Source organism: Symphodus melops (genome assembly GCF_947650265.1).
Source record: "Symphodus melops genome assembly, chromosome: 5".
In the NCBI taxonomy this organism is placed as follows: Eukaryota; Metazoa; Chordata; class Actinopteri; order Labriformes; family Labridae; genus Symphodus; species Symphodus melops.
The window spans coordinates 3270442-3285722 of NC_136695.1; the positions used below are offsets into that span (position 1 = coordinate 3270442).

Genomic DNA, 15281 nt, shown 5'->3' on the forward strand with positions numbered 1-15281 from the left:
ACTTTTTTTATTTTTAAGATTGTTGAGGGAGAAGCTGCTTTAAGGTAGAACACGATTCAGTGTTTGTGCTAACTCTTCGTGATAGTGGAGTTCAACTATTTCCTAAAAACTGTCTGACTGTGTTCCATAATGACATCCATCTCCATAGGAGACCAAGAAATGCAGAAATGCAATCTCTGCATCTGTCACCAGACTTAAATGGAAAAAAGAGACCATGATGCAATATCTAGGATTTTTTGTATTATTTATTTTTTTGCAAGCAGTGCATATACATGGACTCACATATGAATGGCAATCAATGAACTTTGGAGATGCAGATTACACATGAGGTGAAGAAGCACCGATGGTCATTCGTCATATTAAATTATTTCTAGGAGAAAAGATTGCATTGTTCCTACGAAATGTGACTTTAAGTATGTACATAAAACTGCTAGATATTTCCAGTGACTCAAGCAGATTGTGCATCTGAATGCTGTAGGTAAGAGGCGAGGTCTTGATGTGTGTTGTTATGTGGTTTTAGTCCAAAGTCCTAGAGGATTTTGTTCCTATGCAGAGAAACTGGCCATGTGCAGATAACAAAATGATGTCAAGTGCTGGCGCTAATGCAACCCTGGAGCCCACTGGCCAACATCCTACAAACATTAGGTTTTAATTATCTCTATTGGGACGTCTGTGTATGAGGGCAGCTAAGACTTAGACAGTTCAGTTCCACTTATCCACAAAATCTTGAATCTCAAGTGGATATCCAGACTGTGAATGATAACCAGTGCATCAGAAAGAACATTTAGACCCAGTCCTTTGTCACGTTTTGAAATACCTGCAGGCATTGGCCAGGTGGACACAAGTTCTAATTTGTGTCCTAGCAGCAGCCCTAAATATCCATCCATTTTAAACTCCCAGGCCATATACAAATATATATTTTAGATTCCAGTTTTTGGGATCGTTTGGAAATGTCCGTAGTCTGTCGGCAAACCCCCCAATGATGAGGAAAGTCCATCCTCTCCGTCTTCTGCCTGCTCCACTTTTCAGAAACAGGCCGTTTGGAGATGTTCCCTTCATGACATCACAAAGGGCAGTAGCCCCTCCCCCAGGTGGGTGTCACTCCCACAGCTAGGTGTTTGTTCTTCCCTCTGAGTCTGCCTTCTCACCGTAAACAATCGGACATGGAGCGAGAAAGCACCCGAGCCCTTCCAGAGAGGGGGCGTGGTCAGACACAGTTCATTTACATATTTAAAGCTACAGACACAGAAACAGCCTGTTCTGAGCAGGGCTGAAATAGAGGGGTTTATAGACATGATCAAATACAGGATCAGAGAACAACAACACACTTCACACACATGTTGAAGAGGAGCTCTGACACTTATTTAAACTAAAGAGTAGGTGGAGAATATGTGACCTTTAAGAAAAATTTCCCTGACAAGAATCACTGTGCTTTCTCCAGCAGAAACATCTCAAACATCGCTTTAGAAATACATTTTTTCCTCTGAAAACCAGAGACAGACACATTCACCAAGTCTTTGATTTTAATGTCTTTAGTTCTTAAGAGGGCTACTTCATATCCCACTCAATAATGGAGTTTGGTGACTGAATAGAGTCAGGTAATGGCTGTTTTTTGTTTACAAAGAAAAAAATCGATTTAGCAAAAAAAAAAATATTAAAATAGGCATACTTCACCAAAAGTTTTTCAGATACTAGATATAAATAGTCGAGTTGACCTGGGAAAAAAAAAAGAAGAACTTGCATGGATGAATTTTATTCAGGCAAATATTGTCTTCCAAATTTATCACTGAGGCAACATTCTGAGGAATTCTAAAACTTTCTGTATCCATTCATCATTTTTACATTAAAAATGAAAGTTTAAAAATGTTAAGGACCATAGAAAGCGTACAAGCCATGCACTGTGCACACTACAGACCGCACTGCACCAAATGTGGACTGCAGTTCAGAGGAGGCCGCAGACTATAAGTAAACCCTCAGAGCAGCTAATCGTTCACTGGCCGTCGGGGGCCAGAGACGCAGAGTAAACTGAGCTCTATCCCGTCTGCATCCCAGCTCCACATCTGTTCCTCCTCCATCCGAGCTAAACAGAGCTCATTCATTCACTCTCACAGGTGAGGGAACTCCAAGCGTTGGACAATCTCCTGTGTTGTTCATAGTCCTCCACGTCATCATTAACCTGCTGAAGATTTTAGTCCATAAACCATCTTCTTCCTCATCTTACTTTTGGATGCATGCACAGATAAAGTCATAGAGAATAAGATTAAACCAGTAAAAAGAAAGAGATGTCTTCTTGATGTACAGTTTGATTTATCATTGTTCACTCATACAATGAGGCCTGTGTCAATAATTGCATGCACTAAATGCACCTTTTTCCTTTCTGTGTCCCAGGATTAGATTTACTACCTTTCCATTGTGCTCGCAGTGGGCAGGCCTCTTCTCTGAGCTATACAGCCCCACTCAGCCGTTCAGCTGCGGCTGATTGTTGAGTGTCATAAAAACGCTGTAATCCAATGACCCTAAGCAGCCACCATCAATCCAACACGCCGCCAGCAGGCAGCCATGATGGCAGCGTATCCCCTGAGTGCGCGCACAGTGGCCCAGTGTTCCCGGCCTGCAGATATGTGGCTCTGTTACCGGAGCAAACACTGCCATGCCATTTAATTTTACAGGGGGGGAAATCAATATCTATGAAAGGCCTGTTTGAACGCAGCTTAGACTACCAGCAGGTGCACTGAGAGGAAAAACATGTGGAAAAAAAGATTTATCTGCAGATATTTCATGCCTTTGTTGCAGGTGAAACATTCAGCACTCCACACTGTTGGAAGCCTGCAAAGACAGCTGGCTAATATACGACGTTTGTACAGCAGGTCTCTTGGCTCTGAGTTCCACCCCAAGATGACTTTTCATTTCACAAATCTCATAGATAAATATGGGAGAACTCTCTAAAGAGATGCATTCTTCTTATGTTGATATTTAACCCATTTTATCATTGGAAATTTAACAGATATGTGACTTGGAAAACACATTTTTAAGACATGAAAATTTAAGTAAGTAGCTCTCTGAGTCATTGAATATAACAGTTCTCATATTTGGCCAGAATTTAAATGTAACAATGCAACAACATCTCGGCACTTTGCATTACAAATAAATTCACTGAACAACATCAAGGTCCAATCAGTAAGATGTGTAGTGAGAAAGTGACCAGCCAGTATGTCCTCCTTCTAACTTTAGATTCTGCTCCTGAATGCTCTGGATCTGATTGGACCAGAGAAGGTAGGCGGGGCTTTGAAGGCCGTTTTGGACGCCCCTGGGTTTGCCAGATATGAGAGCAGTTATCAGGTCAACAGGTGTTGCAGCGATGGACGCGGGCAGTGGAACTGCTTCAGATAGAAGTGATTGTACCCGAGCTAAAAAGCCTCTGCATGTTTCTAATAAGCTCCAGCAGCAGAAAGCTGCTCAAACTAGGATCAATGTTGGAGATGCTTTTGAAACATGGAGAGAGGTTAGAACGCAGAAAGCTTTACAGACCCATGCAGAGCTGGCTAAACACTGAAGCTACAGTGTCCACCACATGCAGAGCTGGCTAAACACTGAAGCTACAGTGTCCACCACATGCAGAACTGGCTAAACACTGAAGCTACAGTGTCCACCACATGCAGAGCTGGCTAAACACTGAAGCTACAGTGTCCACCACATGCAGAGCTGGCTAAACACTGAAGCTACAGTGTCCACCACATGCAGAGCTGGCTAAACACTGAAGCTACAGTGTCCACCACATGCTGACCTGTGTGAGAGGAGGGGGGAGACAGCTCTCTGTGATGATTAGAGTATAGACTGCAGTACACATTTTAAATGCTACGTGTTGGAGTTACATATTGCTTGTTTAATAGTATAAACATGGCCGACCTTTAAGTAAGAGTCTGAATTAGCTGAAAACACGACAAAACTTAGGACCCTCTGACATTCACTGTTGATACAGTGTAATATAAATGTAGGCACACACTGGGCTACGTTGTTCATTTCTTTCAATCAGAGACACTGTTTTGATTTACTATAAACTCCTTTTAGCCGTGAGCGCTCACTCTTTATGGCGTTCCCCTGTAGCGACACCAGGAGCAGACTGTCCCGTTTCCAGCTGCTGGTGTCGTTTCACACGGCGCCTGCAGATGCCACAGCGGCTCAGGAGGGAAGAGGAGAGAATGTGAAGAAGCAGCAGTTTAATTGGGCATGCAGCAACACGGAAATCCAGTCTGAGATACAATGTGCATCAATAAGTGATGGCGCTCTGTGGGCCGGTAACAGCCAGCATGCTCGCTGAGATTGTGTTTACGCGCACATGGAAGAGGCCTGTCGGGTTCGTGTTCGTGCATCAATTATATTCAATAGACTCACCTGGTGTCTTTCGAGCTGGCGTTTATGAGCGTCACTCTCCTATTAACAACACGCTTCTGTCTGAAACTGATTAATCTGTAACTCCATGATTATTGAGATCATTCATTATGCCAACAAAAAATCAGTTTTTGGTGCAGATGAAGTACAATCCACCTCAACAAATTTACGATTATTTTCCTCGCTGACACCAGGATAGAATCTGTAGCTGTTATGCAATTTATCGCTGTTTTGGCAGCTATTTTATATTTAGTCTCAGACTTTGCTTGCATGCTTTACTCCAAAAGTCTAACCAGGCTTCCCATATTCCTCATTGCTTAAACTACTTTATGGCATTGACTGATGTTAAAGGACTTTTTATTGTCATAGGAGTCTGGTACTTTGAAGAGTTGGATATTATCTCTGTGTCACTTAGACTCACAATCTGATTCTCTTAATGGAGGAAAAACAAACATTTTATCAAAGTTATTATGTTGCAGCCATTAAAGCCTATTTTAAACTTCAGGCTCCAGCAGGCTACTTCCAAAAGGTATCACATCTAGAAGTCAAGGAGGCCCACTCTATCCCAAATAAAAGCCTGGTTTTAAATGAGCAGATTCTTTAGCACAGTGCAGCTAAAGCGTTGTGTTTGCGGATCAGTTACTCTTCAATGGCTAACACAGGATATGGACACAGATATGTTTAATCACTCAATTATGCATGAATCTTTGCATTAATTACAAATTCACATAATTCATATTCAGTCAGCCTCTACTCAGAGAAATTATCTGGCATGGTGTCCAGATGTTCAGCTACAGTATGATAATCACAGTATGTGGAAAAGAAAAAGCTGCACGAGGCAATATTTAAATGGAAATCTGTTAAAGTACAGCTGTGTGATCTTGTTAAATATGATGCTGAAACACACACACACCCGTGTCTCATACACACTGAACATTCTGGTTGTGTTTTTTCTAAGGCTAGTTACCACAACTCTACTTTGCTCACAAATAAACTTTTTAACCAATCAGCTGTAATACCTGCAATCAACATGGGTCCAAAATGCAATCCAGAAAATACATCTGAAACAACTTTAGATCATAAAAAGCTGATGGCAGCAAAGCTATCATGGATATTTTTGTACAATGTTATTCTAAAAGGAACAACAGCTCCAGTTACTTTAATTAATGACCTCTTTGACATCTGTGCTTATTCCTCCTTAAAGGTCACATATTCTCCTCTTCAGTTTAAATAAGTCTCAGAGCTCCTCTTCATCATGTGTGTGAAGTGTGTTGTTGTAAATCCACTCTGATCCTGTATTTGATCATGTCTATAAACCCCTCTATTTCAGCCCTGCTCAGAACAGGCTGTTTCTGTGTCTGTAGCTTTAAATATGCAAATGAGCTGTGTCTGACCACGCCCCCTCTCTAGAAGGGCTCGGGTGTACTCGCTGCTTTCTGGCTCCATGTCCTATTGTTTACGGTGAGAAGGCAGACTCAGAGGGCAGAACAAGCACCTAGCTGTGGGAGTGTCACCCACCTGGGGGAGGGGCTACTGCCCTTTGTGATGTCATGAAGGGAAAATCTCCAAACAGCCTATTTCTGAAAAGTGGAACAGGCAGAAGACGGAGAGGATGGACTTTTCTCATCATCGGGGTGTATGTAGACAGAGTAGAGACACATGTTCGAGTCAGAGGAACATGGAGATGTGTGTTTTGCAATAAATTAGATTTTTAATGCCTGAAAAACAAAACATTGGATTTCAACACTCGGATGTGACATTGAGACCGGGGGAGCTGTTAGTACAGAAATAATAACTAGCAGACACCAAGGCTGTTTTTACACTCGGGACATTGAGCGCTGACAATCCCGATATGCATGGAATATGTAGAGAACACAGTTGCTGCCAGGGGAAAAAAAAACAGTGTCCATGGATACAGGATGTCATCAGGCGAAGGATTATATTTAAGGTTAGTGTCCACTGGAGGCTGGGAGCAAAAGCCACAGACAGTCCAATAAGGATTAGAGTTATTCACAATTCACATTTAGGGGCGTGACTAGGTGGGCACATTGAAGCGCTTTTCCTACCTCGGCTTGCTATAAGCTAGTTAAACAGCTTTTCAAGAATGTCCACCACCTTTAGTTGGGCTTGAAAACTTCAGAAACCAGTGTGTGACATCTCTAAGACTACGTCCATGTTTTATACAGTCTGTTCTTTACCTTCATAAAAGCCTGGATTGAAATGTGTTACAGCTTTCAATGCTTCAAACACTGTGAGAATAATAAACCATGCATGAGCAACAACAACCACAAATCCACCAGTGAAGCCTTCTGACACAACCTTGAGTTATTCCACACGTCACACTCCAACACACAGCCGATGGTCCTTCACCTCCTTCCATCCTCCGTCTCTCCGCGCTCCCATCCAGCACGCCATCCATTCCCAGCCTGCTGCACTGCATATTCCACCATTTTCCCCCGTGGCAGCTCTGAAGCAGGTTGGTGGGTGTTGAAGGGGGGAGGCGGGAGGGGGCTGTAAAACGAAGGGTGCCCACAGGGAGAACAGGCTTGTTTTTCTTGCCCATAACATTTGGACATGGGGAAGCCATCTGAAACCCATTCTGATTCCTCTCTTTTTTTTATTATGTGTTTCTCCTCTCAGAGGTCCTTCTGCAGTGCCATGGTGGACGAGCTGAGAGTTTCTCTGAAGTGCCAGCGCCGGCTCAAACACAAACCCCAGCCGCCCGTCATGGTGAAAACGGAGGAGGTCATCAACATGCACACCTTCAACGACCGCAGACTGCCAGGGAAAGAGACCATGGCGTAAAATGGGAATCGCAATCACTTTTTCACCCTCTCTCCTCTAGTGAGGAGTTCTGCAGAGACACTGGGGAAAGGGGTGGGGGTAAATGGTAAAGGGGGTTGTAATGGGGTTGTTATATCAGACCGTTGGGTTATTTGGAGCGTAGAGCAGAGGTGCTTGGGAGAATATTGACAAAATGTCAGTCTTGTTTCTTTATTAATAGCTAGGGATAAGAGATTCAACAATATTTCCTGTGGAAATAACTTGAACCTGGGTGAAATTTAAGCAAGTTACCTCATTACTCTTACCACCTTGGCAACACGGCGAACTACAGGAGCCAGGATTTAAAAAATAAAAAAAAAACAACCCAGGAGACAGAGAGGGAGAGAATAAATTCTAGAGAGGGACGTGGTTCGTCCCTTTAAATAAAAGAAATCAAGAGATCGGACCTATGGTGATTCTGCTGCTGCTCAGTCAGTCTTTGTCCGCACAGCTCATGAAGAGGCTGGTGGAGCAGCATCAGAGCAGCTCAGAGATTACGAGCAAAAACATCAACTACAACAACAACAAAAATTGGGCGAAGAGAACGTTTCTAACGGATTATTTTTTAAAGCTGTGAATAGAAAGGACGGCACCGGCTTCTGGACGAGACGTAACCAGAACCTGGAAGACGACAGCGAGCTCGGCTGCTCCCAAAATGTATAGAGAGGCATCGCTTAGCCACATATGATATCGAGCGACATGATAAATTGATATACTGTATATCATCCATCAGGCAATAAGTGAAATCATTTATTTGTGTTTCAGAGTACTAACACTTTTAGTCTTTAATGTGGGCGGGCGGGGGGGTTTAGAGGCACATTATATGGGGACATATAAGCTTGGAGTAGGGGCTATATAGTGAACTGTGGATGTCCATGAAGTCATTTAAAGAGGATCTGCGGAGGCACACACTCTTCATGTGAATAAAGAGGAACCTTGGAGTCTAAATCACAGCAGTTACACCACACACAAAAATCTATTTATTCAAAGTATTTATTGTTTTATTTATGAAACTCTTTATTTATATCTCGACAGACTGGACTCTCACTACTGCCGTAACAAAAACAAAAAAAAGAAACACCTCACTTCACACGGTTTCTTTTTTTCTGTTTGCTCACTGTCAAGTCTCCAGTTTCATTTTGTACCTCTGTGGCTTTTTTTTTTCCTTCCAGTTCTTTCTTTCTTTCTTTGTCAGCAAAGCTCCACATTTACTTGTGCAAATGCAATTTCTATTAAAAAAAAAAAAAAAGTGTTTTTTGTACGAAGAGATCAAAAATTTTGTAATGATTTTTATCGACACAAAACGCACCGAGAGTAGAGACATCCATGGCAGATGAGTGAAACGCCAGGCGGGTTAAACAGGAGGCTTCACATGACACACACACACACACACACACACACACACACACACACACAAACACACACACACACACACACACACACACAGGAGTACCCATCCTCCAGTTTCACACCGAGCATTCTGGGAAGCATCAGTGACATAATGTTGTTATTGAGAGGAAGTCAAAATAGACTATTTTTATCATGTAAAGGAATCATATTTAAAGAAAGATATTTTTACTTCACATGAAATAAAAGTGATGAAAACACTGGTGGAAGTGAATTTAAGTGCACACTCACAGAGGCAGAGAGGGAGGGAGGAAGAGCGAGCGAGCGAGCGAGGGAGGGAGCGAGGGAGGGAGGAAGACGGCTGATGATGCGTATCACTCTCCACCCCCGACCACTGATAGACCACTAGGATCCAGTGCTGAGCAATCGTGTGTAAATGGTTTTAAAAAGGAAAAAGATGTATTTAAAAAAAAAAAAAAAAAGTTATTAATAAAGAACACTTAACTAATTTTGAACTTGTTGTGAAAAACAAAATGGAGTGCACACAGTTTACCCTTTCAAGTTGATGCACAAGTTTAAAGAAAAATAAAAAAAAAATGTTCACAATCCTCGCCTCAGCCGCCTCGTTATTCAACGCCCAGCACCACCACGCCACGTATTTCTCTCTGTCCCAAACACAAACAAAAACCTGTCGCACAGTCCCCGGTGACGAAGCTTTCTGCTGTGTGCATAAGATAAAACGATTCGCCATCATCGGCCTCCAGTCGCATTTTTTTTCCTCCTGCTCAGTGAGACATCAGTGCATTTGCAGAAGTGTTGGGACTGGGGTCACTTCCTGAGTACTTGAGCAAGGCACTGAACCCCTGACAGCTCTGACGCACTCCCTGTGTAGACACCTCTCCACACTAATGTCCACAGGTCCGTGTGTGTGTGTGTGCGTGTGTGTGTGAGAGAGAGAAGCATGTCTCCCAGTGTGAAATCAGACTCTCCACCTCGAGGATTCACAGAGAATCCAAAAACAAAGGAAGGATTATTGATCGTAAAGAGGCCTCTCAAACTCAAAGTGTTCGTTTCATGACGTCACTACACTGCTGTCTAAACATTTGGAGAAACTAGAAGAAGTGGAAACACTCACCAGTTCCTCCTCCTGCTTTGCTTCACCCGAGGAGATTCCTGCCAAATCTTTGCATGGCAAAAAAAAAAAAAAAAACCCTGGAGCCTCTCCCTTTAACTCACTGGCTCTAGTTCACTTTATTATTAAATAGCATGCCTTGTAGTTTAAAGCCATGTGTCACGAGTCTTTCCTCTTACATACGTTGGAACTGCACTGATAGGCCCGATCTGCTGCTCCAGACAACCTGAGCACATCTGGCAGGAACAGCTGGGAGCGGCTGTGAGCGTGCAGACCAACAAATAAAATAAGAAGAAGAAAAACGGATTTGAGCAAACACCGACCTCTCGGCGATGCTTTGGGAATGTAATATACAGCAGGAGTGAAGCCTCCTGTACTTGATTTGATTGGCTCCTTCATCCAGAAAGTTGTCTTGAGGAGTGACTCCACGCCCGGAGCTGCAGAGGGGAGGCGGCATCTGTGTGATCAGGTCGATCAGTTCCCCTCAGCCTGCAGCAGTGAGACATGCTGGAGTGGCTGCAGCATAATCGGTGGAGGAGGCACATATAGCCTTTTTGTCCCTGACAGGCTCCGGTTGTCTGATAACGTTACAGAAAGAATCCCTGCTGAGAGAGAAAGAGGGGGACTCTTTGTTTTCATGTTTTTTCACTCTCTTCAAAGCTCCCACACTCAGATATGGGAGTATGAATAATTCTACGCCACGCTTTTAAAATGTTCTTTTACAATATGTCGTCAGCTTGGAAGTTAACAAGTTTGATTGACATCTCCTCTCAACTTTTTTCTGCGCGTCACGCAACAGGGAGCGTACATTTGTTTTCTTTATCCTAATCACACATTAAGGCGTTTTTGTTTTCTTTTTTCAGACACAAAGTATGAGAGTAGATTTCTCTTTACTCTTTAATACTTTATGTCTGAAAAAAGAAACAAAAACGTAACCTTAATACTTGAAGACATGATGAACCTTTTTGAGTTACTGTTGCACAGTTCCTGTATCTGACAGTCACGTGGTCTCCATCCACTGTTTATGTGAATTCTCATCTCGAGCCTCGGTGGACACGTTTTAGTTTGCACAGATCATTTGCAGGCTGATTAATGTTCCACCATGGACCACAGACAGGCCCCAGGGTGCTGTCTGTTAGTTATTGTCTCACTTTGAGGCTTTTTAGCATCAAGTCCATTTTAGAGATGTGTTTTCTTTTTTTTAAACACCTGAAATAGCTAAAAAAAAAAAATTAATATGAAATATATTTTTTAAAAAGTCGGATTAATAAAGTGTGAAGGGATGGATCAATGGTTACTCACACTCACACATCAACATGGATACAACATAAGTATGATTAACTGTTACATTTATGAAAGATATGAATAACGTTTGAGACAAACCTCATGAAGCATTTTTAACTGAATGAAATATGTTGACTAAAACGTCCTCTGGATAAAAATGTCTCTGCTCTGTGTTTTGGGTGATTATAATCTGTCTCGATTGTTTTCTGGAATGCTGCAGCTCCCGAGGAATGATCTTATCTCCTTTGGTAAAGGATGGTCCAGTGTATCCTAAAGGAGGTGATGAAGGAAGCATTGATGCACCTTTCCTTAGCTTTTAAAGAGTTCATATATCTCTTCTCATGGCCGCCACTGAGATCATTTCTGTCAGTCAGGAACCAAAGAAAGATCATTTGAACGCACCCTTAAAAAGCGTTTAAAAAACGGACACTGACAAAGACCTGACAATCCAAACTGGTTTGACTGATTTTATAAGAACTGAAAAAGGCTTGTGAACGGTTGATTGTCTACACACAGAAACTCCAAAATAAACAAGTCATTTATCATTTTGCAGTTTAAGGTGTGTTGAATTTCGAGATGAATGGATAGACGGCAGATTGATTTCAAACTCGGCGACTCTCTGAACATCTAACACAGTGTAAAGCATCTGTATACTGTCTAAACCTCCTCGCTCAGCAGAGACCGAACACTCATCAAGGTCAGTGCCTTACCAATCCCCGACCTCTGAGCGGCTGAAGCTGGCCACAATGACTCAGCAGAACAGAAGCCAATCAGATTAGAGTACCGGCCTTTCTCGCCCTGACCTCGAGGCCGTGTGCATCTGAGGAGAGGAAGCTTCTGGAGAAGCTGATGTGGAAAAGAACCCTCAGATGTTTGACCTCCGAGATCCGCAGGTTGTCTTCATGGGAGTCAGTCAGTAGAGTGACCTCCACGTCAGATCTGTGCTCACTGTCCTCTGTGGTCACACTGAGAGAGAGAGAGAGAGAGAGAGAGAGAGAGAGAGAGACGCCATTCTGCTTCAGTAAAGTATCTGTTTATCTACAGTAAGAAGAAGAACATGTATGTGCACAGCTTTTCACCATCACTTCACTGTAATTCCACTTAACACCTTTTATACACCAAAGATTACAAGCGAGTGAAGTTCAATCAGGAGAGACAAGTGATGTTAAGAATGAATTTATTACAGTGAAAGAGTGATTGATAGAATGAGATTTGACTGGATGTTTTGGCGCTTGGACTCTACGGGGTGGAAGATGTGATTTAGTGATGAAGTCCTACTCGTCATTAGGATAGATCCCCCCCCATGGAGTCCAGACCCTGGTGGTGGAGGACTGATGATTCGATGAGACCGAGTTGGAGAAGAATTGATGGGAGTTGACTCTGCTTCTGAAGATGGCGGTGATGGGGAGGTGGAGGGGCGCACGAAGCCAGCTTGAAAGAACTAGGGAAGAAAAAGGATCATATTTAAAAGGAGAGCTGAACGATGATAGGCCGAAAAAGAAGGAGGAACGCTGCGCCATTGGTTAGATGAGGTCCGGTGACAGAACAGCTGATTAACCCACGGACGGCCCAAACTGACAGCTCGAGAATGACAGCGGAAATGAGATAGCGTGAAAAGGGTGACTGAGAAACCTGATTGTGGATCACTTAAAGTCTTCCTTACTGAACTTTCACGAAGCTTCATTTCTCATATTTAAAAATAAAACTTCAGTAATTAACTGGTCTTTGACTGTATGGTGACGGACAGCAGGGGCGGAGCCTCCACATTGGCTATTATTCGCTTAATGTCAAATTACTTTTGGACCTTATTTTTCAACATTTTTATTTTTGCTCTGTGATTGTCACTGGTTGTTTTTCAAGAGTTCGAAAGATTATTATTATTATTTTTTTGTTTGCCTTTATTGGATAAGATGACTGAAGAGACGCACTTCATGTTCGGGCCGAGAGAGAAAGGGATGTCATGCAGCAAAGGGTCGAGGTCGGATTCTAACCGGCAGCCGCTGCAACAAGGACTGTAGCCTCTGTACATGGGACATGCAACATGTCCACTGTGCTTCTTCTTCTGTGGATTTAGACGTTGTGTGTGATGCACTTTTACTTCTTGCTGAAATATAACCGTCAGAGTACCGTTTAAGGTTCTGAAAGCTCAGTTCATAAAAGAATGAACCGACTGTGTCAGCTCAGGATGGCAGATTACTACCTCTCACACCTCCCTCCATGCAGAGGCTAATCATAACGTATGATGTGTGGAGGCTGTGATACCAACATGAAAGTTAACGACTCAGGAGTTACATCCTGCTCATCAATCAGCAGCTTTAACGAAGCCTTAAACACAGCTGCAGCGTCTTTAAGAGCTGCATGCATCTCTCACATCCGTCATACATGTCGATGATGAAGCAACGCTGAAGCTCAACCTGTCAACCATAAAATGTTTTAACTAACTATGTGTAAAAATCTAAAGAAGCACGAGGAGCATGCTTTTCACCAGCGGGATCATGAGCCGGTCCCAGGACTCCTACACGTGTGATAAGGATATGACACCATGTGAGTCCAGGTCCAGTACTGAGGTTTACCTGCATCACTCTGTTGGCATAGCAACACTCTTTCACGGAAGCAGTTACCTTCGACCAGACAGCAACATCTACAAAAACATAAGGAGCATTTCTATGTGTGTATTCAGGCGCTAAGACCTTTCTTTTTTTTTCTTTTTTATTTTTTTTAAATTGCTTCTTGTTTTCCTTCCAAGAAATCTGAGGACAAGAAAGGTTAGAGTTGCCATGGCGATGAAAGTAAAAAGGCTGTTGTTAGTGGCAGGAATAATTGTACCAGTCGCACGTGCAGGAACAGGAACTGAATCCCGAGAATCTGAGGGGGCTTGTTTGTTAAATGAAAGGTAAAATCTGGAAGGTCTGGCAGAAACAATGGCAGCACCTTGAACTCCGTCACGCTGCTAAAGCCTCTCCCAGCTGGAAGAGGTGAAGACGAGGGATCAGAAAGAAATGGAAAATCACACCATGTGTAACCTGATGAATCTCGCCTGGGCCATTTAGGTGGAAATCTAGTGTTGAAAAAAACACACACAGGGTTTAGGCTGCTGTGTTTCTCGCTCTGTGGGCGACAGGAGATTACCGCCCCGGTAAACACAGGGCTGGACGCTTCAGGAGAGAGCGCTGTAAACGGAAAGTCACAGGCGTTTATCCAGCTCTGATCCCCACCGCAGAAGATTTACAGACATAATCCTAAATTCCACAGAGAAGAGAACCACACAGACCTTACAAACCATGACCAGATTACACAGATTGAGACCCACAACAGACTAATGGAGTGTGACCAGATTACAGCCTCCAAGATCCACCTGTGCCAGTAAAGAGAGAGAGAGAGAGTCTGTTACTGCCGGGCTGTCCAACCTCTCTTCATCTGAGAGCTGCTTTTAAAAAATCAAAGTGTCTAAGAGCTCCCTGCATCACATCACACAGCACACATCAGCTGACTACAGCGACTGTTTACATGTGTTAAACTGTAATAAGACAATGCTGATCAATAATCTTATATTCACATCAAGGTCCAAGAAAAAACATGAATATTTGACTCTTCTTATTGTGCCACATAGTGAGCTATGGTACTGAAAATTCACGTCAAGGTTCAAGAAAAGATTTCTACTTTAGACGTGTTTTTATTAGTCAGATATATGAAGAGAGGGAAAAGTGTTTTAACTGTTATCATTGGTCGCTCAGTAGCTTCTGAGCTCCCTGTTGGAGACCCCTGCTGTACAGTAACAGTTCAAACTAAACTTGATACTTAAAAATATACAATAAAGCTTTTAGAGTTAAACAGGTGGCAACCTGCAGTACTTCGACTGTCCACTTGTGGCTGGCTTTATGAGCACAGGAAGTCACATACACACCCATTCAAAAAAGCAGTTTTACAGCCAGTTATTTTCCTCATGGGCACAGACTGTCAACATTTTATTAAAACTCACTCGTTTAGTTTTGGCACATAGCTGACCTGGACGTGATGTAAGAGGTTTAAAACCCGCCTCAGCTCCAGCCTGTCGTTACGCTGAGTCAGCATTTCCAGCATGGCGGCTGCTGCCGATGAGCCTGACAGAGCCCCCTGCAGTATATCAGATGGATTAGGTCACTCAGGCTTCGTCCATTAATATTCACAGTTTATGGAGTTAACACATTAAGTGTGATACTGGTGACACGCACTGGGTAAGTCATGGCTGCGTCTTCATTAACTTGAAAAATGTGATTTATCACAATTAACTATTGAAGTTCTGTGATTAATCCCAATTAAAACTGAA

At 42.9% G+C, this 15281-nt stretch overlaps 1 protein-coding gene across 4 annotated transcripts in view; it reads left to right on the forward strand.

Moving 5' to 3' along the window:
* LOC306823715 (glutamate receptor ionotropic, kainate 2) overlaps positions 1-7743 on the forward strand; it is a 231826-nt gene extending 224083 nt beyond the window's left edge. For all 4 annotated transcript variants that reach the window (XM_079343484.1, XM_079343481.1, XM_079343483.1 and 1 more), the window contains one exon: positions 7030-7743. In XM_079343484.1, coding sequence (XP_079199610.1) covers positions 7030-7283 — 254 coding nt within the window. In that variant the 3' untranslated portion in view covers positions 7284-7743. The remainder of the gene's footprint in view (positions 1-7029) is intronic.
* Positions 7744-15281: the final 7538 nt, after the last annotated feature.